Source organism: Littorina saxatilis, linkage group LG2 (assembly GCF_037325665.1).
Source record: "Littorina saxatilis isolate snail1 linkage group LG2, US_GU_Lsax_2.0, whole genome shotgun sequence".
Lineage (NCBI taxonomy): Eukaryota > Metazoa > Mollusca > Gastropoda > Littorinimorpha > Littorinidae > Littorina > Littorina saxatilis.
Genome location: NC_090246.1, coordinates 16670152 through 16694465, shown reverse-complemented (window position 1 = coordinate 16694465; position 24314 = coordinate 16670152). Strand labels below are relative to the sequence as shown.

At 45.6% G+C, this 24314-nt stretch overlaps 1 protein-coding gene across 2 annotated transcripts in view; it reads left to right on the top strand.

The window, feature by feature from the left end:
- Positions 1-24097, top strand: part of LOC138958344 (uncharacterized) — a 39240-nt gene extending 15143 nt beyond the window's left edge. For both annotated transcript variants that reach the window (XM_070329458.1, XM_070329459.1), the window contains 7 exons: positions 2633-2842; positions 16680-16779; positions 17430-17684; positions 18233-18298; positions 19043-19132; positions 21589-21687; positions 22778-24097. In XM_070329458.1, the coding sequence (XP_070185559.1) occupies positions 2633-2842; positions 16680-16779; positions 17430-17684; positions 18233-18298; positions 19043-19132; positions 21589-21687; positions 22778-22854 (897 nt within the window). In that variant the 3' untranslated portion in view covers positions 22855-24097. The remainder of the gene's footprint in view (positions 1-2632; positions 2843-16679; positions 16780-17429; positions 17685-18232; positions 18299-19042; positions 19133-21588; positions 21688-22777) is intronic.
- Positions 24098-24314: the final 217 nt, after the last annotated feature.

Genomic DNA, 24314 nt, shown 5'->3' with positions numbered 1-24314 from the left:
TCTCTCTGTCTCTCTCTTCTCTCTCTCTCTCTCTCTCTCTCTCTCTCTCTGTTTGTCTCTCTCTCTCTCACTCTCTCACTTTCTCTCTCTCACTCCCACTCTCTCTCTCACTCTCTCTTTCTCACTCTCTCAATCTCTCTCTCTCTCTCTCTCTCGCTCTTTCTCTCTCGCTCTTTCTCTCTCTTACTCTCTCTCGCTGTCTATTCCTCTCTCTCTCTCTCTTTCTCTCTCTCTCTCTCTCTCTCTCTCTCTCTCTGTCTCTCTCTCTAATGTTACCCCTTCCCTCAATGTAGGTGAACGTTTAAATACAGAGGAAGGCAATAGTGATGCTGGTTGTGTTCTGTAATTAGTGTCAGACACGTCCTCGTGCTCTTTTAAATTTTTATCTCATACGTTTCTTTAATTATGGATGAATTAGTGTGTTTTTAAAAAACCAGAATCCTTACGCTTAAAAAAAAAAAGAAGATATAAAATCTATCTGAGAAGGAAACTTCTGGAGAACTATTCTTGTCATGCTCTCAATTTGAATTCGAGGCGAGTTGTTTTGGATTTTTTTAAGGTCGAAGCGTGCAAGCAAGCTGTACTCAGAAACCAAAATATAACTTCGGTCACCAAGAACTAGGATTTCGTAGAAAGGGATAATAACCGTAATCGAGGTTGATGCAAAAACAAACAAACAAACATATTGGGCATATATCAGCCTGACAAACAAACACACAAACAAACAAACAAGCAAGCAAACAAGCAAACAAGCAAACAAACACACAAACAACCAAACAAGCAAGCAAACAAACAAACAAACAAACAAACAAACAAACAAACAAACAAACAAACAAACAAAACAAAACAAAACAAAACAAAACAAAACAAACAAACAAACAAACAATTAAACAAACAAACAGACAGAGATATGCGATATGTGTTGAAAGTCCAATTATTGCATATATACATATAATTTCTTTTTACTCAGTACAAAGTTAATTACCCTCACCCGTGCTAGATATAGATTGGATCTGACGTAATAACAAGTGAAAATCGTCTTTCGAATTGTATGACTAAATGTCACGGTGCGACTAAATGTCACGGTCGAACTTTCAGCCTTGTTACGCTTTGGAATACCGCCAGTTTACTGAAACCGTAACAGCATTTTGCTAACTTCATCGATAGTATGTGCAAATTGTTTTCTCTCCAGAGTTTGGATTGGGAATAATGTGGTCGATAGGAAAATGTTTTTGACAAGAAGCAACACGTATGCCCTTTAGTGTGTTCGATCCTTCCCACGTCTTTGTGTGTATGTTGTCTTTTCTTCCCAAAAAGTGCGCACAACTCGCTTTGATCTTCTCGTTGTAGTTGTTATGGCAATTGAGTTTTGAAGTTCAAAGCAGCATTTTGTTTTGGACTTCTCAAAATAAAGAGAAAACGTGAAACTGCAGAGGGTGCGGATCAATAAGTTGCTGGTGGTTTTAGTTGTTCCCTGTCCATGTGCCTCTGAGCGCGTGTCACTCACGGTGTACGTGTGTGTGTGTGTGTGTGTGTAACAGCCTGTCTGTCAATATGCCTATGTCTAGCCCAATTCACGGAATTGCCGAATTTGCGGAATCAGATAAATTTTCCCCACTTTTGCGTAATCGGCAAAACGCTGCCCATTTTGCGAAATCGGCAGCCTTTTTGCCAAAAGAGTTTCTAAAACTTGCCCATTTAGAAAGTACAGAAAATAAGCAGATTGGGGTAATTTATAATCATGCTTAGAATTGGCTAGCAGCGGTAAGTAGAATTGCATGTTTTTGTTTGTATGATAGCGGTGGAAAGACCGTCTGCTCGAGCCCGTTAAAGTGATCACCGTAGCTATTGGAAGCACGTGTAGTTTCGTTGTTATAAATATTGTCCCTATTTTAATATTTCCGTAGCATTAGGGTCCCATGACTGAAATAGGATGGTGTGAGACTATCTATTGAGAGTTCCCGAATTCCCCCACGTGTGTATCGGAATATTTAGCACTAGATGAATACCCGCTTCGCCGGGTAGCCGGCTTCGCCGGGAAGAAGTAGAGCCGAATACCCGGCTTCGCCGGGGACCCGGCTTTGCTTGGTGTACGCACGAAGGAAGAGAGATAAACGCGCAAAACACTGGAGAAGATAAGGAAGAGTAATACCCGGCTTCGCCAGGATGAAAGCGTTGTGGACAGTGACCTTCTAAAAATAGTAACGGGAATATGGATTGAGCGTTGTGGACAGTGACCTTCTAAAAATAGTAACGGGAATATGGATTGACGCCACACGAAGGAAGGGAGATAAACGCAAAAGACTGGAGAAGATAAGGAAGAGTTACTGGGAATGGATCTGGGAAGATGAACAGAAAAACGAAAATCGGTTCAGCGCTCCGCGCTGAGAGCACGTGTTGAAAATTCTCATCGACCAGGTTGTGTCCGGGGTCTACCTGAATATGCCCACCAAATTTGAAGCAGATCCATCGAGAACTTTGGCCGTGCATCGCGAACACACACACACACACACACACAGACACACAGACGTACACAGACACAAGTCGTATATATATAGATAGATTATACATCCACAAGGCGGCTAGTTTACAGTCGGAGAAATCCTCGATGAAACTATTCTTCCACTTGCAGATTCAGGCCCTAGAAGGAAATGAAGGAACGTCAAAGAACACAGAGGGTGGACGAGAAACGGGATCACGTGCTCAAAACGATGACGTCAGCGCGGAGGATGACGTCAGCAAACTGCGGGAAGGCGCTGAGGACCAGATGACGTCAGCGAGACAGCAGCACGTGCAGAAGTTGGCCAGGACCTTGGGAGATAACAGGGAAAGTAACTTGAAGGTAACTGTCCTATCTCAGTAGTTTCTTTGCTTTCAAACGATTCAGTACATTTCATACTAACGAGAAAAGGGATAGGATTACAAAGATTAATTTGTTCATTAATTTTTTTTAAATATTTTTTTCTGACATAAAATGTTCAAGAGGTTTTCGTCAAGCGACAAAAACACAAAAACAAACACACACATACAAACGCACACACACACACACACACACACACACACACACACACACACACACACACACACACACACACACACACACACACGCACGCATACGCACACACACACACATACATACACACACACACACACACACACACACACACACATCATGTTTTAAGTAAACCTGCAATGTTGCCAAGATTTTTTTCCAGCAGCGAATTTGCCTAAAATGTGCGTACAAGTTGCGAAGGCTAAAACAGTCCCTGGAGTGACGTTTTCTCAAGCGCGGTACAAGTTTGTCAGCTCTGCAGAAAAGACAGCAAAGTTGTGTGCAATGTTCAAGAATCGTAGGCGTTTCATACGGGCTGTCGACGTCAAACGACATCCGTACCACCGGTGCTAGTTTATTTACCAGGAAATATATATTGCTTTTTTTCATTTCCAGCCAGGATAGGGACAGTCTTTTTATCCGGGTACTATTAAAGGCACAATAAGCCTCCCGTAAACCATCACAGAGCTCCCCGAGCGTCTACATACAGTACAAGTATACTTCCATTTAAACGCTCACCGAACGGGAACATCCTGGCTGCTTTCTGTCGAGCGTGAGAAATGTTCAAAGAATTTATTTTTGTGGACTTGGCCCTGAAGAACAATGGCGCTTCGTTTTGGTGCTGGACAGCTGTTATGAATATCCCGGAAATCACGCCCGGACAGTAAGCCTCCCGTAAACCATCACAGATACTGTCAGGCTTTTACACCCTTCCATTTGAACGCTCACCAAACGGGAACATCCTAGGTGCCCTACGTAAAGAGCGAGCAATTTTTAAAGAATTAATTTTGCAGATTGTCTCGAACACTTTTTGGACCCATCCTGAACTCAGGTCAAAAATGGGTTACTTCCCTTAAACGCCAGCCGTGGATCGATGATTATCAGAATGTTTTCGGACCGTGGTGCGTTTTTGCGCTAGACCTAACTTTTAAAATCTAGCTTGTTACACAAACATTCTTTAATCATAAAAGAATTCTTTTTTCATCAAGACAAGATCAGTGCAATTCGAAGTTGTGAAAGTTTGAAAAAAGAAAAGCCCGGAAGCAGGGTCAGGCAATGGTCTCAGCAGACGACGGTTTATCAGTCAGTGCATATCGCCGTTCCTCTCAACAGTCAAAAGCCATCGCTAGAGTTCTTGTGAACCACAGCCGTTTGTTTCGTGTATACAAACGTGCTATTGTAAATAAGCTCACATCGAGTCGCATTCAAATAAGGCTAACTGACGACTACATTGTGAAAAAGGGAAACTGGATCACACGGGTTCACGATGGCTCAGGGGTAAGATAAACCACGCAAAAATAAATTCTTTGAAAATTGTTCGCTCTTTACGGAGGGCACCTAGGATGTTCTCAATCGGTGAGTGTTTAAATGAAAGGGTGTTTGTACTGTGTGTAAAAGCCTGACCGTATCTGTGATGGTTTACGGGAGGCTTACTGTGCCTTTAACAGAAAAGAGTGATGTTATTTTCTGGGGCTATTCCGTCAAGCACCAAAAAAACATCCTTAATGATAAGTACACGAAACAGTCTGGAGCACCACTGTTAGGAGCTAGTGCCACTTCGGCTAACAGGATCTTTGAATAGACGATGTTCGGAAATAACTGTCGGGTTTGTTATCGTTGAAACAGAGTGGATACTTTTAGTGAGACAACATTTCCCAAGTGACATTTAAGGCAAGCCTCTAGCGAGGAGTGTGTCTGAAACACGTGCACACGGAGCAAGTGCAGAAAGCTTGCCTCACTAAAGCATGTCCTTAATTGGGGGAAGTTGACTACGCGAAGCTAGCCGCACGGAGCTTTAGCACTGAGTTTTCGGTTAAAAAGACTTCACGTAGTCTTCGCGAAGCTAGCCGCACGGAGCTTTAGCACTGAGTTTTCGGTTAAAAAGACTTCACGTAGTCTTCGCGAAGCTAGCCGCACGGAGCTTTAGCACTGAGTTTTCGGTTAAAAAGACTTCACGTAGTCTTCGCGAAGCTAGACGCACGGAGCTTTAGCACTGAGTTTTCGGTTAAAAAGACTTCACGTAGTCTTCGCGAAGCTGACCGCACGGAGCTTTAGCACTGAGTTTTCGGTTAAAAAGACTTCACGTAGTCTTCGCGAAGCTGGCCGCACTGAGCTTTAGCACTGAGTTTTCGGTTAAAAAGACTTCACGTAGTCTTCGCGAAGCTGGCCGCACGGAGCTTTAGCACTGAGTTTTCGGTTAAAAAGACTTCACGTAGTCTTCGCGAAGCTGGCCGCACGGAGCTTTAGCACTGAGTTTTCGGTTAAAAAGACTTCACGTAGTCTTCGCGAAGCTGACCGCACGGAGCTTTAGCACTGAGTTTTCGGTTAAAAAGACTTCACGTAGTCTTCGCGAAGCTGGCCGCACGGAGCTTTAGCAATGAGTTTTCGGTTAAAAAGACTTCACGTAGTCTTTGAGAAGCTGGCCGCACGGAGCTTTAGCACTGAGTTTTCGGTTAAAAAGACTTCACGTAGTCTTCGCGAAGCTGACCGCACGGAGCTTTAGCACTGAGTGTTCGGTTAAAAAGACTTCACGTAGTCTTCGCGAAGCTGACCGCACGGAGCTTTAGCACTGAGTTTTCGGTTAAAAAGATTTCACGTAGTCTTCGCGAAGCTGACCGCACGGAGCTTTAGCACTGAGTTTTCGGTTAAAAAGACTTCACGTAGTCTTCGCGAAGCTGACCGCACGGAGCTTTAGCACTGAGTTTTCGGTTAAAAAGACTTCACGTAGTCTTCGCGAAGCTGACCGCACGGAGCTTTAGCACTGAGTTTTCGGTTAAAAAGACTTCACGTAGTCTTCGCGAAGCTGGCCACACGGAGCTTTAGCACTGAGTTTTCGGTTAAAAAGACTTCACGTAGTCTTCGCGAAGCTGGCCGCACGGAGCTTTAGCACTGAGTTTTCGGTTAAAAAGACTTCACGTAGTCTTCGCGAAGCTTGCCGCACGGAGCTTTAGCACTGAGTTTTCGGTTAAAAAGACTTCACGTAGTCTTCGCGAAGCTGGCCGCAGGGAGCTTTAGCACTGAGTTTTCGGTTAAAAAGACTTCACGTAGTCTTCGCGAAGCTGGCCGCACGGAGCTTTAGCACTGAGTTTTCGGTTAAAAAGACTTCACGTAGTCTTCGCGAAGCTGACCGCACGGAGCTTTAGCACTGAGTTTTCGGTTAAAAAGACTTCACGTAGTCTTCGCGAAGCTGACCGCACGGAGCTTTAGCACTGAGTTTTTGGTTAAAAAGACTTCACGTAGTCTTCGCGAAGCTGGCCGCACGGAGCTTTAGCACTGAGTTTTCGGTTAAAAAGACTTCACGTAGTCTTCGCGAAACTGGCCGCACGGAGCTTTAGCACTGAGTTTTCGGTTAAAAAGACTTCACGTAGTCTTCGCGAAGCTGACCGCACGGAGCTTTAGCACTGAGTTTTCGGTTAAAAAGACTTCACGTAGTCTTCGCGAAGCTGACCGCACGGAGCTTTAGCACTGAGTTTTCGGTTAAAAAGACTTCACGTAGTCTTCGCGAAGCTGACCGCACGGAGCTTTAGCACTGAGTTTTCGGTTAAAAAGACTTCACGTAGTCTTCGCGAAGCTGGCCGCACGGAGCTTTAGCAATGAGTTTTCGGTTAAAAAGACTTCACGTAGTCTTCGCGAAGCTGGCGGCACGGAGCTTTAGCAATGAGTTTTCGGTTAAAAAGACTTCACGTAGTCTTTGCGAAGCTGGCCGCACGGAGCTTTAGCACTGAGTTTTCGGTTAAAAAGACTTCACGTAGTCTTCGCGAAGCTGACCGCACGGAGCTTTAGCACTGAGTGTTCGGTTAAAAAGACTTCACGTAGTCTTCGCGAAGCTGACCGCACGGAGCTTTAGCACTGAGTTTTCGGTTAAAAAGATTTCACGTAGTCTTCGCGAAGCTGACCGCACGGAGCTTTAGCACTGAGTTTTCGGTTGAAAAGACTTCACGTAGTCTTCGCGAAGCTGACCGCACGGAGCTTTAGCACTGAGTTTTCGGTTAAAAAGACTTCACGTAGTCTTCGCGAAGCTGGCCACACGGAGCTTTAGCACTGAGTTTTCGGTTAAAAAGACTTCACGTAGTCTTCGCGAAGCTGGCCGCACGGAGCTTTAGCACTGAGTTTTCGGTTAAAAAGACTTCACGTAGTCTTCGCGAAGCTTGCCGCACGGAGCTTTAGCACTGAGTTTTCGGTTAAAAAGACTTCACGTAGTTTTCGCGAAGCTGGCCACACGGAGCTTTAGCACTGAGTTTTCGGTTAAAAAGACTTCACGTAGTCTTCGCGAAGCTGGCCGCACGGAGCTTTAGCACTGAGTTTTCGGTTAAAAAGACTTCACGTAGTCTTCGCGAAGCTAGACGCACGGCGCTTTAGCACTGAGTTTTCGGTTAAAAAGACTTCACGTAGTCTTCGCGAAGCTGGCCGCACGGAGCTTTAGCACTGAGTTTTCGGTTAAAAAGACTTCACGTAGTCTTCGCGAAGCTTGCCGCACGGAGCTTTAGCACTGAGTTTTCGGTTAAAAAGACTTCACGTAGTCTTCGCGAAGCTGGCCACACGGAGCTTTAGCACTGAGTTTTCGGTTAAAAAGACTTCACGTAGTCTTCGCGAAGCTGACCGCACTGAGCTTTAGCACTGAGTTTTCGGTAAAAAGACTTCGCTTAGACTTCGCGAAGCTGACCGCACTGAGCTTTAGCACTGAGTTTTCGGTAAAAAGACTTCGCTTAGACTTCGCGAAGCTGGCCGCACTGAGCTTTAACACTGAGTTTTCGGTTAAAAAGACTTCACGTAGTCTTCGCGAAGCTGGCCGCACGGAGCTTTAGCACTGAGTTTTCGGTTAAAAAGACTTCACGTAGTCTTCGCGAAGCTGGCCGCACTGAGCTTTAACACTGAGTTTTCGGTTAAAAAGACTTCACGTAGTCTTCGCGAAGCTGGCCGCACGGAGCTTTAGCACTGAGTTTTCGGTTAAAAAGACTTCACGTAGTCTTCGCGAAGCTGACCGCACGGAGCTTTAGCACTGAGTTTTCGGTTAAAAAGACTTAACGAAGTCTTCGCGAAGCTGACCGCACGGAGCTTTAGCACTGAGTGTTCGGTTAAAAAGACTTCACGTAGTCTTCGCGAAGCTGACCGCACGGAGCTTTAGCACTGAGTTTTCGGTTAAAAAGATTTCACGTAGTCTTCGCGAAGCTGACTACACGGAGCTTTAGCACTGAGTTTTCGGTTAAAAAGACTTCACGTAGTCTTCGCGAAGCTGACCGCACGGAGCTTTAGCACTGAGTTTTCGGTTAAAAAGACTTCACGTAGTCTTCGCGAAGCTGACCGCACGGAGCTTTAGCAATGAGTTTTCGGTTAAAAAGACTTCACGTAGTCTTCGCGAAGCTGGCCACACGGAGCTTTAGCACTGAGTTTTCGGTTAAAAAGACTTCACGTAGTCTTCGCGAAGCTGGCCGCACGGAGCTTTAGCACTGAGTTTTCGGTTAAACAGACTTCACGTAGTCTTCGCGAAGCTGGTCGCACGGCGCTTTAGCACTGAGTTCTCGGTCAAAAGACTTCGTGTGGTCTTCGCGAAGCTGGCCACACGGCGCTTTAGCACTGAGTTCTCGGTCAAAAGACTTCGTGTAGTCTTCGCGAAGCTGGTCGCACGGCGCTTTAGCACTGAGTTCTCGGTTAAAAAGACTTCACGTAGTCTTCGCGAAGCTTGCCGCACGGAGCTTTAGCACTGAGTTTTCGGTTAAAAAGACTTCACGTAGTCTTCGCGAAGCTGGCCACACTGAGCTTTAACACTGAGTTTTTGGTTAAAAAGACTTCACGAAGTCTTCGCGAAGCTGGCCGCACGGAGCTTTAGCACCGAGTTTTCGGTTAAAAAGACTTCACGAAGTCTTCGCAATGCTGGCCACACGGAGCTTTAGCACCGAGTTTTCGGTTAAAAAGACTTCACGAAGTCTTCGCGATGCTGGCCACACGGAGCTTTAGCACCGAGTTTTCGGTTAAAAAGACTTCACGAAGTCTTCGCGATGCTGGCCACACGGAGCTTAGCACCGAGTTTTCGGTTAAAAAGACTTCACGTAGTCTTCGCGAAGCTGACCGCACGGAGCTTTAGCACTGAGTTTTCGGTTAAAAAGACTTCACGTAGTCTTCGCGAAGCTGGCCACACGGAACTTTAGCACTGAGTTTTCGGTTAAAAAGACTTCACGTAGTCTTCGCGAAGCTGGCCGCACGGAGCTTTAGCACTGAGTTTTCGGTTAAAAAGACTTCACGTAGTCTTCGCGAAGCTTGCCGCACGGAGCTTTAGCACTGAGTTTTCGGTTAAAAAGACTTCACGTAGTCTTCGCGAAGCTGGCCACACGGAGCTTTAGCACTGAGTTTTCGGTTAAAAAAACTTCACGTAGTCTTCGCGAAGCTAGCCGCACGGAGCTTTAGCACTGAGTTTTCGGTTAAAAAGACTTCACGTAGTCTTCGCGAAGCTTGCCGCACGGAGCTTTAGCACTGAGTTTTCGGTTAAAAAGACTTCACGTAGTCTTCGCGAAGCTGGCCACACTGAGCTTTAACACTGAGTTTTTGGTTAAAAAGACTTCACGAAGTCTTCGCGAAGCTGGCCGCACGGAGCTTTAGCACCGAGTTTTCGGTTAAAAAGACTTCACGAAGTCTTCGCGATGCTGACCACACGGAGCTTTAGCACCGAGTTTTCGGTTAAAAAGACTTCACGAAGTCTTCGCGATGCTGGCCACACGGAGCTTTAGCACCGAGTTTTCGGTTAAAAAGACTTCACGTAGTCTTCGCGAAGCTAGCCGCACGGAGCTTTAGCACTGAGTTTTCGGTTAAAAAAACTTCACGTAGTCTTCGCGAAGCTAGCTGCACGGAGCTTTAGCACTGAGTTTTCGGTTAAAAAGACTTCACGTAGTCTTCGCGAAGCTGGCCACACTGAGCTTTAACACTGAGTTTTTGGTTAAAAAGACTTCACGAAGTCTTCGCGAAGCTGGCCGCACGGAGCTTTAGCACCAAGTTTTCGGTTAAAAAGACTTCACGAAGTCTTCGCAATGCTGGCCACACGGAGCTTTAGCACCGAGTTTTCGGTTAAAAAGACTTCACGAAGTCTTCGCGATGCTGGCCACACGGAGCTTTAGCACCGAGTTTTCGGTTAAAAAGACTTCACGAAGTCTTCGCGATGCTGGCCACACGGAGCTTAGCACCGAGTTTTCGGTTAAAAAGACTTCACGTAGTCTTCGCGAAGCTGACCGCACGGAGCTTTAGCACTGAGTTTTCGGTTAAAAAGACTTCACGTAGTCTTCGCGAAGCTGACCGCACGGAGCTTTAGCACTGAGTTTTCGGTTAAAAAGACTTCACGTAGTCTTCGCGAAGCTGGCCACACGGAGCTTTAGCACTGAGTTTTCGGTTAAAAAGACTTCACGTAGTCTTCGCGAAGCTGGCCGCACGGAGCTTTAGCACTGAGTTTTCGGTTAAAAAGACTTCACGTAGTCTTCGCGAAGCTTGCCGCACGGAGCTTTAGCACTGAGTTTTCGGTTAAAAAGACTTCACGTAGTCTTCGCGAAGCTGGCCACACGGAGCTTTAGCACTGAGTTTTCGGTTAAAAAGACTTCACGTAGTCTTCGCAAAGCTAGCCGCACGGAGCTTTAGCACTGAGTTTTCGGTTAAAAAGACTTCACGTAGTCTTCGCGAAGCTAGCCGCACGGAGCTTTAGCACTGAGTTTTCGGTTAAAAAAACTTCACGTAGTCTTCGCGAAGCTGGCCACACTGAGCTTTAACACTGAGTTTTTGGTTAAAAAGACTTCACGAAGTCTTCGCGAAGCTGGCCGCACGGAGCTTTAGCACTGAGTTTTCGGTTAAAAAGACTTCACGTAGTCTTCGCGAAGCTGGCCGCACGGAGCTTTAGCACTGAGTTTTCGGTTAAAAAGACTTCACGTAGTCTTCGCGAAGCTAGACGCACGGAGCTTTAGCACTGAGTTTTCGGTTAAAAAAACTTCACGTAGTCTTCGCGAAGCTGGCCACACGGAGCTTTAGCACTGAGTTTTCGGTTAAAAAGACTTCACGTAGTCTTCGCGAAGCTGGCCGCACGGAGCTTTAGCACTGAGTTTTCGGTTAAAAAGACTTCACGTAGTCTTCGCAAAGCTAGCCGCACGGAGCTTTAGCACTGAGTTTTCGGTTAAAAAGACTTCACGTAGTCTTCGCGAAGCTGGCCGCACGGAGCTTTAACACTGAGTTTTCGGTTAAAAAGACTTCACGTAGTCTTCGCGAAGCTGGCCGCACGGAGCTTTAGCACTGAGTTTTTGGTTAAAAAGACTTCACGTAGTCTTCGCGAAGCTGGCCGCACTGAGCTTTAACACTGAGTTTTCGGTTAAAAAGACTTCGTGTAGTCTTCGCGAAGCTGGCCGCACGGCGCTTTAGCACTGAGTTCTCGGTCAAAAGACTTCGTGTAGTCTTCGCGAAGCTGCCCGCACGGCGCTTTAGCACTGAGTTTTCGGTTAAAAAGACTTAACGTAGTCTTCGCGAAGCTGACCGCACGGAGCTTTAGCACTGAGTGTTCGGTTAAAAAGACTTCACGTAGTCTTCGCGAAGCTGACCGCACGGAGCTTTAGCACTGAGTTTTCGGTTAAAAAGATTTCACGTAGTCTTCGCGAAGCTGACTACACGGAGCTTTAGCACTGAGTTTTCGGTTAAAAAGACTTCACGTAGTCTTCGCGAAGCTGACCGCACGGAGCTTTAGCACTGAGTTTTCGGTTAAAAAGACTTCACGTAGTCTTCGCGAAGCTGACCGCACGGAGCTTTAGCAATGAGTTTTCGGTTAAAAAGACTTCACGTAGTCTTCGCGAAGCTGGCCACACGGAGCTTTAGCACTGAGTTTTCGGTTAAAAAGACTTCACGTAGTCTTCGCGAAGCTGGCCGCACGGAGCTTTAGCACTGAGTTTTCGGTTAAACAGACTTCACGTAGTCTTCGCGAAGCTTGCCGCACGGAGCTTTAGCACTGAGTTTTCGGTTAAAAAGACTTCACGTAGTCTTCGCGAAGCTGGCCACACGGAGCTTTAGCACTGAGTTTTCGGTTAAAAAGACTTCACGTAGTCTTCGCGAAGCTGGCCGCACGGAGCTTTAGCACTGAGTTTTCGGTTAAAAAGACTTCACGTAGTCTTCGCGAAGCTAGCCGCACGGAGCTTTAGCACTGAGTTTTCGGTTAAAAAGACTTCACGTAGTCTTCGCGAAGCTGGCCACACTGAGCTTTAACACTGAGTTTTTGGTTAAAAAGACTTCACGAAGTCTTCGCGAAGCTGGCCGCACGGAGCTTTAGCACCGAGTTTTCGGTTAAAAAGACTTCACGAAGTCTTCGCAATGCTGGCCACACGGAGCTTTAGCACCGAGTTTTCGGTTAAAAAGACTTCACGAAGTCTTCGCGATGCTGGCCACACGGAGCTTTAGCACCGAGTTTTCGGTTAAAAAGACTTCACGAAGTCTTCGCGATGCTGGCCACACGGAGCTTAGCACCGAGTTTTCGGTTAAAAAGACTTCACGTAGTCTTCGCGAAGCTGACCGCACGGAGCTTTAGCACTGAGTTTTCGGTTAAAAAGACTTCACGTAGTCTTCGCGAAGCTGGCCACACGGAACTTTAGCACTGAGTTTTCGGTTAAAAAGACTTCTCGAAGTCGACTTCGCGAAGTATGCCCCACGGAGCTTTAGCACTGAGTTTTCGGTTAAAAAAACTTCACGTAGTCTTCGCGAAGCTAGCCGCACGGAGCTTTAGCACTGAGTTTTCGGTAAAAAGACTTCTCGAAGTCGACTTCGCGAAGTATGCCCCACGGAGCTTTAGCACTGAGTTTTCGGTAAAAAGACTTCTCGAAGTCGACTTCGCGAAGTATGCCCCACGGAGCTTTAGCACTGGGTTTTCGGTTAAAAGACTTCACGTAGTCTTCGCGAAGCTAGCCGCACGGAGCTTTAGCACTGAGTTTTCGGTTAAAAAGACTTCACGTAGTCTTCGCGAAGCTGGCCACACTGAGCTTTAACACTGAGTTTTTGGTTAAAAAGACTTCACGAAGTCTTCGCGAAGCTGGCCGCACGGAGCTTTAGCACCGAGTTTTCGGTTAAAAAGACTTCACGAAGTCTTCGCGATGCTGACCACACGGAGCTTTAGCACCGAGTTTTCGGTTAAAAAGACTTCACGAAGTCTTCGCGATGCTGGCCACACGGAGCTTTAGCACCGAGTTTTCGGTTAAAAAGACTTCACGTAGTCTTCGCGAAGCTGGCCGCACGGAGCTTTAGCACTGAGTTTTCGGTTAAAAAGACTTCACGTAGTCTTCGCGAAGCTTGCCGCACGGAGCTTTAGCACTGAGTTTTCGGTTAAAAAGACTTCACGTAGTCTTCGCGAAGCTGGCCACACTGAGCTTTAACACTGAGTTTTTGGTTAAAAAGACTTCACGAAGTCTTCGCGAAGCTGGCCGCACGGAGCTTTAGCACCAAGTTTTCGGTTAAAAAGACTTCACGAAGTCTTCGCAATGCTGGCCACACGGAGCTTTAGCACCGAGTTTTCGGTTAAAAAGACTTCACGAAGTCTTCGCGATGCTGGCCACACGGAGCTTTAGCACCGAGTTTTCGGTTAAAAAGACTTCACGAAGTCTTCGCGATGCTGGCCACACGGAGCTTAGCACCGAGTTTTCGGTTAAAAAGACTTCACGTAGTCTTCGCGAAGCTGACCGCACGGAGCTTTAGCACTGAGTTTTCGGTTAAAAAGACTTCACGTAGTCTTCGCGAAGCTGACCGCACGGAGCTTTAGCACTGAGTTTTCGGTTAAAAAGACTTCACGTAGTCTTCGCGAAGCTGGCCGCACGGAGCTTTAGCACTGAGTTTTCGGTTAAAAAGACTTCACGTAGTCTTCGCGAAGCTAGACGCACGGAGCTTTAGCACTGAGTTTTCGGTTAAAAAAACTTCACGTAGTCTTCGCGAAGCTAGCCGCACGGAGCTTTAGCACTGAGTTTTCGGTTAAAAAGACTTCACGTAGTCTTCGCGAAGCTGGCCACACGGAGCTTTAGCACTGAGTTTTCGGTTAAAAAGACTTCACGTAGTCTTCGCGAAGCTGGCCGCACGGAGCTTTAGCACTGAGTTTTCGGTTAAAAAGACTTCACGTAGTCTTCGCGAAGCTTGCCGCACGGAGCTTTAGCACTGAGTTTTCGGTTAAAAAGACTTCACGTAGTCTTCGCGAAGCTGGCCACACTGAGCTTTAACACTGAGTTTTTGGTTAAAAAGACTTCACGAAGTCTTCGCGAAGCTGGCCGCACGGAGCTTTAGCACCGAGTTTTCGGTTAAAAAGACTTCACGAAGTCTTCGCAATGCTGGCCACACGGAGCTTTAGCACCGAGTTTTCGGTTAAAAAGACTTCACGAAGTCTTCGCGATGCTGGCCACACGGAGCTTTAGCACCGAGTTTTCGGTTAAAAAGACTTCACGAAGTCTTCGCGATGCTGGCCACACGGAGCTTAGCACCGAGTTTTCGGTTAAAAAGACTTCACGTAGTCTTCGCGAAGCTGACCGCACGGAGCTTTAGCACTGAGTTTTCGGTTAAAAAGACTTCACGTAGTCTTCGCGAAGCTGGCCACACGGAACTTTAGCACTGAGTTTTCGGTTAAAAAGACTTCACGTAGTCTTCGCGAAGCTGGCCGCACGGAGCTTTAGCACTGAGTTTTCGGTTAAAAAGACTTCACGTAGTCTTCGCGAAGCTTGCCGCACGGAGCTTTAGCACTGAGTTTTCGGTTAAAAAGACTTCACGTAGTCTTCGCGAAGCTGGCCACACGGAGCTTTAGCACTGAGTTTTCGGTTAAAAAAACTTCACGTAGTCTTCGCGAAGCTAGCTGCACGGAGCTTTAGCACTGAGTTTTCGGTTAAAAAGACTTCACGTAGTCTTCGCGAAGCTAGCCGCACGGAGCTTTAGCACTGAGTTTTCGGTTAAAAAGACTTCACGTAGTCTTCGCGAAGCTGGCCACACTGAGCTTTAACACTGAGTTTTTGGTTAAAAAGACTTCACGAAGTCTTCGCGAAGCTGGCCGCACGGAGCTTTAGCACCGAGTTTTCGGTTAAAAAGACTTCACGAAGTCTTCGCGATGCTGACCACACGGAGCTTTAGCACCGAGTTTTCGGTTAAAAAGACTTCACGAAGTCTTCGCGATGCTGGCCACACGGAGCTTTAGCACCGAGTTTTCGGTTAAAAAGACTTCACGTAGTCTTCGCGAAGCTGGCCGCACGGAGCTTTAGCACTGAGTTTTCGGTTAAAAAGACTTCACGTAGTCTTCGCGAAGCTTGCCGCACGGAGCTTTAGCACTGAGTTTTCGGTTAAAAAGACTTCACGTAGTCTTCGCGAAGCTGGCCACACTGAGCTTTAACACTGAGTTTTTGGTTAAAAAGACTTCACGAAGTCTTCGCGAAGCTGGCCGCACGGAGCTTTAGCACCAAGTTTTCGGTTAAAAAGACTTCACGAAGTCTTCGCAATGCTGGCCACACGGAGCTTTAGCACCGAGTTTTCGGTTAAAAAGACTTCACGAAGTCTTCGCGATGCTGGCCACACGGAGCTTTAGCACCGAGTTTTCGGTTAAAAAGACTTCACGAAGTCTTCGCGATGCTGGCCACACGGAGCTTAGCACCGAGTTTTCGGTTAAAAAGACTTCACGTAGTCTTCGCGAAGCTGACCGCACGGAGCTTTAGCACTGAGTTTTCGGTTAAAAAGACTTCACGTAGTCTTCGCGAAGCTGACCGCACGGAGCTTTAGCACTGAGTTTTCGGTTAAAAAGACTTCACGTAGTCTTCGCGAAGCTGGCCACACGGAGCTTTAGCACTGAGTTTTCGGTTAAAAAGACTTCACGTAGTCTTCGCGAAGCTGGCCGCACGGAGCTTTAGCACTGAGTTTTCGGTTAAAAAGACTTCACGTAGTCTTCGCGAAGCTGGCCGCACGGAGCTTTAGCACTGAGTTTTCGGTTAAAAAGACTTCACGTAGTCTTCGCGAAGCTGGCCGCACTGAGCTTTAGCACTGAGTTTTCGGTTAAAAAGACTTCACGTAGTCTTCGCGAAGCTGGCCGCACGGAGCTTTAGCACTGAGTTTTTGGTTAAAAAGACTTCACGTAGTCTTCGCGAAGCTGGCCGCACTGAGCTTTAACACTGAGTTTTCGGTTAAAAAGACTTCACGTAGTCTTCGCGAAGCTGGCCGCACGGAGCTTTAGCACTGAGTTTTCGGTTAAAAAGACTTCACGAAGTCTTCGCGAAGCTGGCCGCACGGAGCTTTAGCACCGAGTTTTCGGTTAAAAAGACTTCACGAAGTCTTCGCGATGCTGGCCACACGGAGCTTTAGCACCGAGTTTTCGGTTAAAAAGACTTCACGAAGTCTTCGCGATGCTGGCCACACGGAGCTTTAGCACTGAGTTTTCGGTTTAAAAGACTTCACGTAGTCTTCGCGAAGCTGGCCGCACGGAGCTTTAGCACTGAGTTTTCGGTTAAAAAGACTTCACGAAGTCTTCGCGAAGTCGACTTCGGGCTTAAATGAAGGACCGCCTTAAAATCAGGAGTATTCACTTTTTCACAACCCACACAAACCCGACAGAGTTATTTCCGGAATTCTTCTCTTGCAGTGAAGAAACTTTTGATGTTGTTTCCTTTTAACACAGACGCTTGCTTCAACGTTGAGAGAGCTGCTGGTCGAACAGCAAGCTGACGAGGCCGACAGGGCAGCCGATCAGGCTCCTCAAAGAGCTAACACCGCTGGCGGTAGGAGCAGTGTGTGTGTTCGTGTGTGTGTGTGTGTGTGTGTGTGTGTTCGTGTGTGTTTGTGTGTATATGTGTGTGTGTGTTTGTGTGTATGTGTGTGTTTGTGTGTGTGTGTGTGTGTGTGTGTGTGTGTATGTGTGTGTGTGTGCGCGTGTGTATGAACGTGTGTGTGTTTGAGTGTGTGCGTGCGTGCGTGCGTGCGTGTGTCTCCTCCCTCCTCTCTCGCTCCTCCACCTCTCTCTCAACACGCTTACAAACTAGCGATGGACGTCATTACCAGATCTGACTTCCTGCATTGTATAACAGAATACCTGGGTGCGTGCTACATCCCTCCTCCCCCCCGACACACACACACACACTCCCTCCCCCCTCCCCTCTCTCTCTCTCTCTCTCTCTCTCTCTCTCTCTCTCTCTCTCTCTCTCTCTCTCTCTCTCTCTCTCTCTCTCTCTCTCTCTCTCTCTGCAAACGTCAACGAACTACCCAAGGACGTCATGCACACACACACAAACACAAAAACCCTGCATTGTTTATTACAGACTACCTTGGCGACAGCTACAACAAACACGAAACCCTGCATCGTTTATTACAGACTACCTTGGCGACAGCTACAACAAACACAAAAACCCTGCATTACCATTGTTTATTACAGACTACCTTGGCGACAGCTACAACAAACACGAAAACCTTCCACCAGCTACACACAGAGACAAAGAAGAAGAGAAAGAGGAAGAAGAAGAAACTGCCGATGATGGCGATGATAAATACGACGTGGCGATTGACAACTCTCGTCTGCGGAACATCTATAGCATGTTGATGAGGATGTATAACGAACAGGAGAGCAATGCAGTTGCCATGGGAACCAGAAATCGTCCCCAGCAACACCGATACACGCCTGACTCTCCACGTAAGGCGGCGATTACTGACTGTTTCATTTGTTTGATTTGCACGTGTGTGTGCATATGTGGGCATGTGTGTGTGTGTGCGCGCGCGCGTTTGTGGTGTGTGTGTGCATGCGTTTGTGTGTGTGTGTGCGTGTGTGTGTGTGTGTGTGTGTGTGTTTCTGTGTGTTTTTGTCTCTCAGTTTTTCTATATGTCTGTCTGTCTGCCTGTCTGTCTGTCTGTGTGCGTGTGTCTGTGATTGCGTCTGAGAGAGAGAGAGAGAGAGAGAGAGAGAGAGAGAGAGAGAGAGAGAGAGAGAGAGAGAGTGAGAGTTCACTAGGTGTAATCTTTGGTTAGTGGATATTGTCCTTTACTTCCGCACAGAAGAAGTGTGAAAGTCTGTCAGTTAGTTAGCTGGTTAGTTTGGGTGTTTGCTCTGCTTCTGTTTGATATTTCTTTGCTTTTTACTTTACTAGTACTCAATCAAGTAGAGAAAAAGCGCTCTGTCGACATAAGGATAGAGAAGGCTGACAATTGTGAATGCTACGCACTTAATTTTGGCCTTGTTTTCAGGTCCGACATCCTATCACTCCGTTCCTGTTGTTCACGTCGACGAGGGCGCTTTCGGGGATTTCGTAGGTAAGACAACTCTGTCGATTCCTGGCTAAGTCTCCTTGCCCGTTGCATTATTAACTCCCTTAGTTTGGTCGGTGCCTGTTGCCTTTGAAAGGTGTACCGTAGCAAAGATATTATTTCACCGCATTGACGGTTCAGCGCAAAGTTATTGAGTGGAACCCTCTTTTTACGACCTCCAAAAATCTGAAAAACTCAGGGCTTAAAAAGGAGGGAGTCTTAAAAATGGAGGCAAAATGACAAGAGGTTATGAACAGAAAATCTGAAGAAAAAAAACTATTGGAACAGTTCAAACATAATTATCTGCAGCATTACTCTAACGCTTCATGACACTTTGGTTCAAAGAACATTTTATTCAAAATACATGACATAAAACAATTGAAAATATGCAACTAGGACACGATCTCAAGCAAAACCTCATGTACGTGTCACTTTATGGTGCTCACAACTAGATTCACAGCAAATTGACCAAGATGTGTGAAAAACATTTATTTGTGTCCCTTAATTCGCGCTTGTTGATAGTCTACACCCCCAGGCCGCATATGTACAACATGGTATATGATGTTTCAACCATCATGTTCTCTGTCATGTACCAACCCAAAAACGTACGTGCGCTACCACACACACACAGACACACACACACACAGACACACAGACACAGACACACACACACACACACACACACACACACACACACACACACACACAATGCACGCATAATTTGCACCTGTATCTTGAATAACCTTTCAGATGATACGGCTGACGACAGCAGACCCCTCAGTGCCGCAGCTCTACGTTCTTCGTCCCCGCGTGCAGAGCATAATGTGATGCGTGACGCAGGTGAGCGTACGTCATAACAATGACGTCAGTGCCTGTCAACTCACAGCAACACGAACAAGGAAGTTCGGTAGCTGGTATTTTCAACATAGACACAACGCCTCATTCTCAAAGCACGAAAACGAGACCACGCAACACCACTTCTTCGCACACTGCACTGGTTACCTATTCAAGCCCGCATTGACTACAAACTGTCCACCCTCTGCTTTAACTTCTTTTCTGGCTCGTCTCCTGCTTACTTCTCTGAACTCCTCACCGTCTATTCTCCAGCAAGACAACGCCGTGCCTCTTCTGACTGTCGCATCCTTACCATTCCACACACCAAAACCAAAACATACGGACAACGCACTTTTATTTTCTGCGCACCCACACAATGGAATTCTCTCCCCTTTCACATCCGCCACTCTCAGTCACCCCAAGCATTCAAACGAGCACTTAAAACACACCTCTTCAAGAAATACAACCCCTGATTTTGTTTTTCTCAATCCATCTGTCTGGATTCAGTAGGCTACATGTAGTGTTTATGTTGTTTTAGTGATAATGTGATATTGTATATAAACATTTAGGGCTGTTTTCAGTATTGTTGATAACATGTTCTGTTTGATTAAAGGTATTCAGCTGGTATTTCCTTGTTTTCACTACCTATTTTATTCATGTTTTTACATTTAGTCAAGTTTTGAGTGTGTGCGTGTGTGTGTGTAGAGCGATTCAGAGTAAACTACTGGACCGATCTTTATGAAATTTGACATGAGAGTTCCTGGGTATGACATTCCCGGACATTTTTTCATTTTTTCGATAAATGTCTTTGATGACGTCATATCCGGCTTTTTGTAAAAGTTGAGGCGGCACTGTCACACCCTCATTTTTCAATCAAATTGATTGACATTTTGGCCAAGCAATCTTCGACGAAGGCCGGGGTTTGGTATTGCATTTCAGCTTGGTGGCTTAAAAATTGATTAATGATTTTGGTCATTAAAAATCTGAAAATTGTAATTAAATGTTGTTGTTGTTTTTTTTATAGATGAAACGATCCAAATTTACGTTCATCTTATTCTTCATCATTTTCTGATTCCAAAAACATACAAATAATGTTATATTCGGATTAAAAACAAGCTCTGAAAATTAAAAATTAAACAAATTATTATCAAAATCAAATTTCCAAAATCGATTTCAAAACAATTTCATCTTATTCCTTGTCGGTTCCTAATTCCAAAAACATATAGATATGATATGTTTGGATTAAAAACACGCTCAGAAAGTTAAAACGAAGAGAGGTACAGAAAAGCGTGCTATCCTTCTCAGCGCAACTACTACCCCGCTCTTCTTGTCAATTTCACTGCCTTTGTCACGAGCGGTGGACTGACGATGCTACGAGTATACGGTCTTGCTGAAAAATTGCATTGCGTTCAGTTTCATTCTGTGAGTTGGACAGCTTGACTAAATGTTGTATTTTCGCCTTACGCGACTTGTTATTACTTGGTTAGTGGAAGAAGTTTTTGTAATGTATGTTTGATGGTGTATGCTTTTAATTAAGCGTTGTTGACTATGAATGTAGATGTAAATGCTTGTATAGGCTAACTGTGTTATAATTTAATTTTAAATGTGTCAAGCGCAAAGAGCATCATTGTAAAGTTATGATGATGCGCTATATAAATGCTCATTTATTATTATTATTATTATTCTTAATCCCCCACCCGCACTTCCGCCAATCAGTTGCCTCAACCCCCCCCCCCCCCCCCCTCCCGATGATGTTACTTACATTATTAGGAAGTTTACGGACCTTTTACGCCCGAGCAGAAATGAAAATGTTGATCTCCTTAGAAACGATGAAGGTGTGGATATAAGGGTGAGAGTCCCGGGGAGGGGGGGGGGGAGGGGGTCGTGGTGGGGGTTGGGGAATGGTGAGGTGTGGGGTGGTGAGGTGACGGGGGAAGGCGGTATAGGTGATTACCGATGCTGCATCAACTAATTTAGTAAAGATGTAAATAGACAGAGCTGAGCTGCACACAGTACAATAGTTTTGATGGCAGCGGGAATCTGACTGTAGCTTATCGCGGCAGAGCGGCATGCAGAGCCATGCAGTAATGCTTTTCAAACGGATTGAAGAGCACGGGTGAGAATGATAATACAATGCGACTGTATATGCACGCACGTGCACAAACAGACACAGACAGACAGACAGGCACACACACACACACACACACACACACACACACACACACACACACACACACACACACACACACACACACAGTCACACACACACACACACACACACACACATGTATTGGTTTTTTAGTATGTGTCAAAGTGGAGAGACTGTCTAATCCCAGCTTCAATTCTGGACGAATCTGAGATAATGACCAGAATCGTTGTCACACGCTTTAAACCCCCTCACGGTGATTGTTGTTTTTTCATTATTTTATTGTATCTAATTTTGTGTTCATTTTGTTTCTCAGTATTAGCAGCGGTGGAGACCAAGCTGCTGAATGACGTACAGGATGCCCGGACAGCCGGTATCTCCGTCAATGACATCATCAAGGACATCCAGAGGAAAGGCAAGTCACTGCATGGGGATCTGGAGTCGGTGTAACACGAAATTTTTACTCCACGACAAGTTTACTCCGGAGTAAGAATTTCGTACGAAATTCTCACTCCGAGTACACCTTTTGTACGAGAAAAGAATTCCCCAAGGTACCAAAAAATTACTCCCTCCACAAAATGTTGACTCCCCAAATGTTTACTTCCAGTACAAATCTCGTACGCGAAAATGGGATGCACGCGAAGGGATAATGCCAATACAGATCTCGCGCAAACAAATGTCGCGCTACCCTCCCTCCACCCCTTCCACCACCAGGACTAGCAGGGGACAGGGGAGTAAAAGTTGCGTACACCTGGCGTGTGCAGTAAATTGCTCGTGTTAGAGTGGAACATGATCATTTATTGGTTATTTATTTGTCAGGGGAGTAACATTTTCGACCTAAATGCTGACTCGGAGCACACCTGTCGTTGTAAGTAATTTTCTCGTGTTATGGGGGAGTACTTTTTTCGTAAAGGGAGTAACATTTTCGAACGAAATTTTTACTCCGGAGTAAAAAATCTCGTGGGAGTAATGTTCTCGTGTTACACCGGTTTCATGGGCCAGCACCACAGTTGGGCAACTGCAATTGGATGAGCGAAATGCAGTCATCCGACGAAATCGGGTTTTAAGAAAAGACATTTCAGTCGGCCGACTGTGCCTTTCGCGTAGTGAGTTGCCTGATTACAGTGCACATAGAAATAGACACACACTTTCGCACACACAGGCGCATGCAAGCTTGCACGCACACAAACACACATAATATACACACACGCACGCACACACACACGCGTGCGCACGCACACACGCACGCACACACACACACACATGCACAAACACACACACACACACACTCTCTCTCCCTTCGCTCTCTCTCTCTCTCTCTCTCTCTCTCTCTCTGTTTTTCTCTCTTTCTCTTAAAACTGTTTAAAACTAAAACACACAGTACTAAACAGTACTAAACACCAGAATGTTAATGACAATTTATTATAAATTTTCCCTCATTCTTTAGCAGAAAAAATCAAGATGTAAATGTCTCATTTATATCTTCCTATTCCGTTCTTTTGCAGCTGCAGACGAACAGAAACGCGAGCAGCTGAAGGAGATTGAACGTGAGCTGAGCAGTCTCTCCCGCAAGAGATTATGAGGCGGAGAACACGAGACAAACTGCACAGTTTCAAAAGTTACACGAACATTGCTAGCAATTTGTGTAAACCTCACAACTCTAAAGTAGAACAGTGTTTTTGTTTCAAGGAGGGGAACAAACAAACTTGTGCTAAATTGTCTGATTCGATTTCTGCAGCTAACTCTTGTTTCCGAACAGGTAATGACTGCGTTGCAAATATGAAGCTACCGTCGTGAACTATGCTAACCAAACTGCACACTTAAATACGAGAGAAAAACTGTCAAAGAACGTACAATAAAAAATACGACTATCATAGTCTTCGTCCAAAACACAAACGCTCTCCCCACCTGCCCCGTGTCACAAATATCAAAATCGTCATTTTACACTGGATAGTTATACCAAAACTGAGCAATGGTCTGTACCAAAGCAAAGCATCAAAATCGTCATTTTACACTGGATAGTTATACCAAAACTGAGCAATGGTCTGTACCAAAGCAAAGCATCAAAATCGTCATTTTACACTGGATAGTTATACCAAAACTGAGCAATGGTCTGTACCAAAGCAAAGCATCAAATCGTCATTTTACACTGGATAGTTATACCAAAACTGAGCAATGGTCTGTACCAAAGCAAAGCATCAAATCGTCAGTTTACACTGGATAGTTATACCAAAACTGAGCAATGGTCTGTACCAAAGCAAAGCATCAAATCGTCAGTTTACACTGGATAGTTATATAAAAACGGAGCAATGGTCTGTACCAAAGCAAAGCATCAAAATCGTCAGTTTACACTGGATAGTTATACCAAAACTGAGCAATGGTCTGTACCAAAGCAAAGCATCAAAATCGTCATTTCACACTGGATAGTTATACCAAAACTGAGCAATGGTCTGTACCAAAGCAAAGCATCAAAATCGTCATTTTACACTGGATAGTTATACCAAAACTGAGCAATGGTCTGTACCAAAGCAAAGCATCAAATCGTCAGTTTACACTGGATAGTTCTGTCAAAACTGAGCAATGGTCTGTACCAAAGCAAAGCATCAAAATCGTCAGTTTACACTGGATAGTTCTGTCAAAACGGAGCAGTGGCTTGTATCAATTGGGAAAAAAACCTGACGGACTGTACATTCATTCCCATGTATGTATAGACTTTTTTGAAACAAACGATGGACCCGTCCATGCTTTTTGCCTTCAATAAGAGCATTCTCTCACTTGGAACACACAACACACAAAACACAACACAACACAACACAACACACAACACAACACATCACACAACACAACACAACACAACACATCACACAACACAACACACCACACAACACAACACACAACACAACACAACACAACACACAACACAACACACAACACAACACAACACAACACAACACAACACAACACACAACACAACACAACACAACACAACACAACACAACACAACACACAACACACAATTTACAGCCCGGCTGCTTTCTGTGC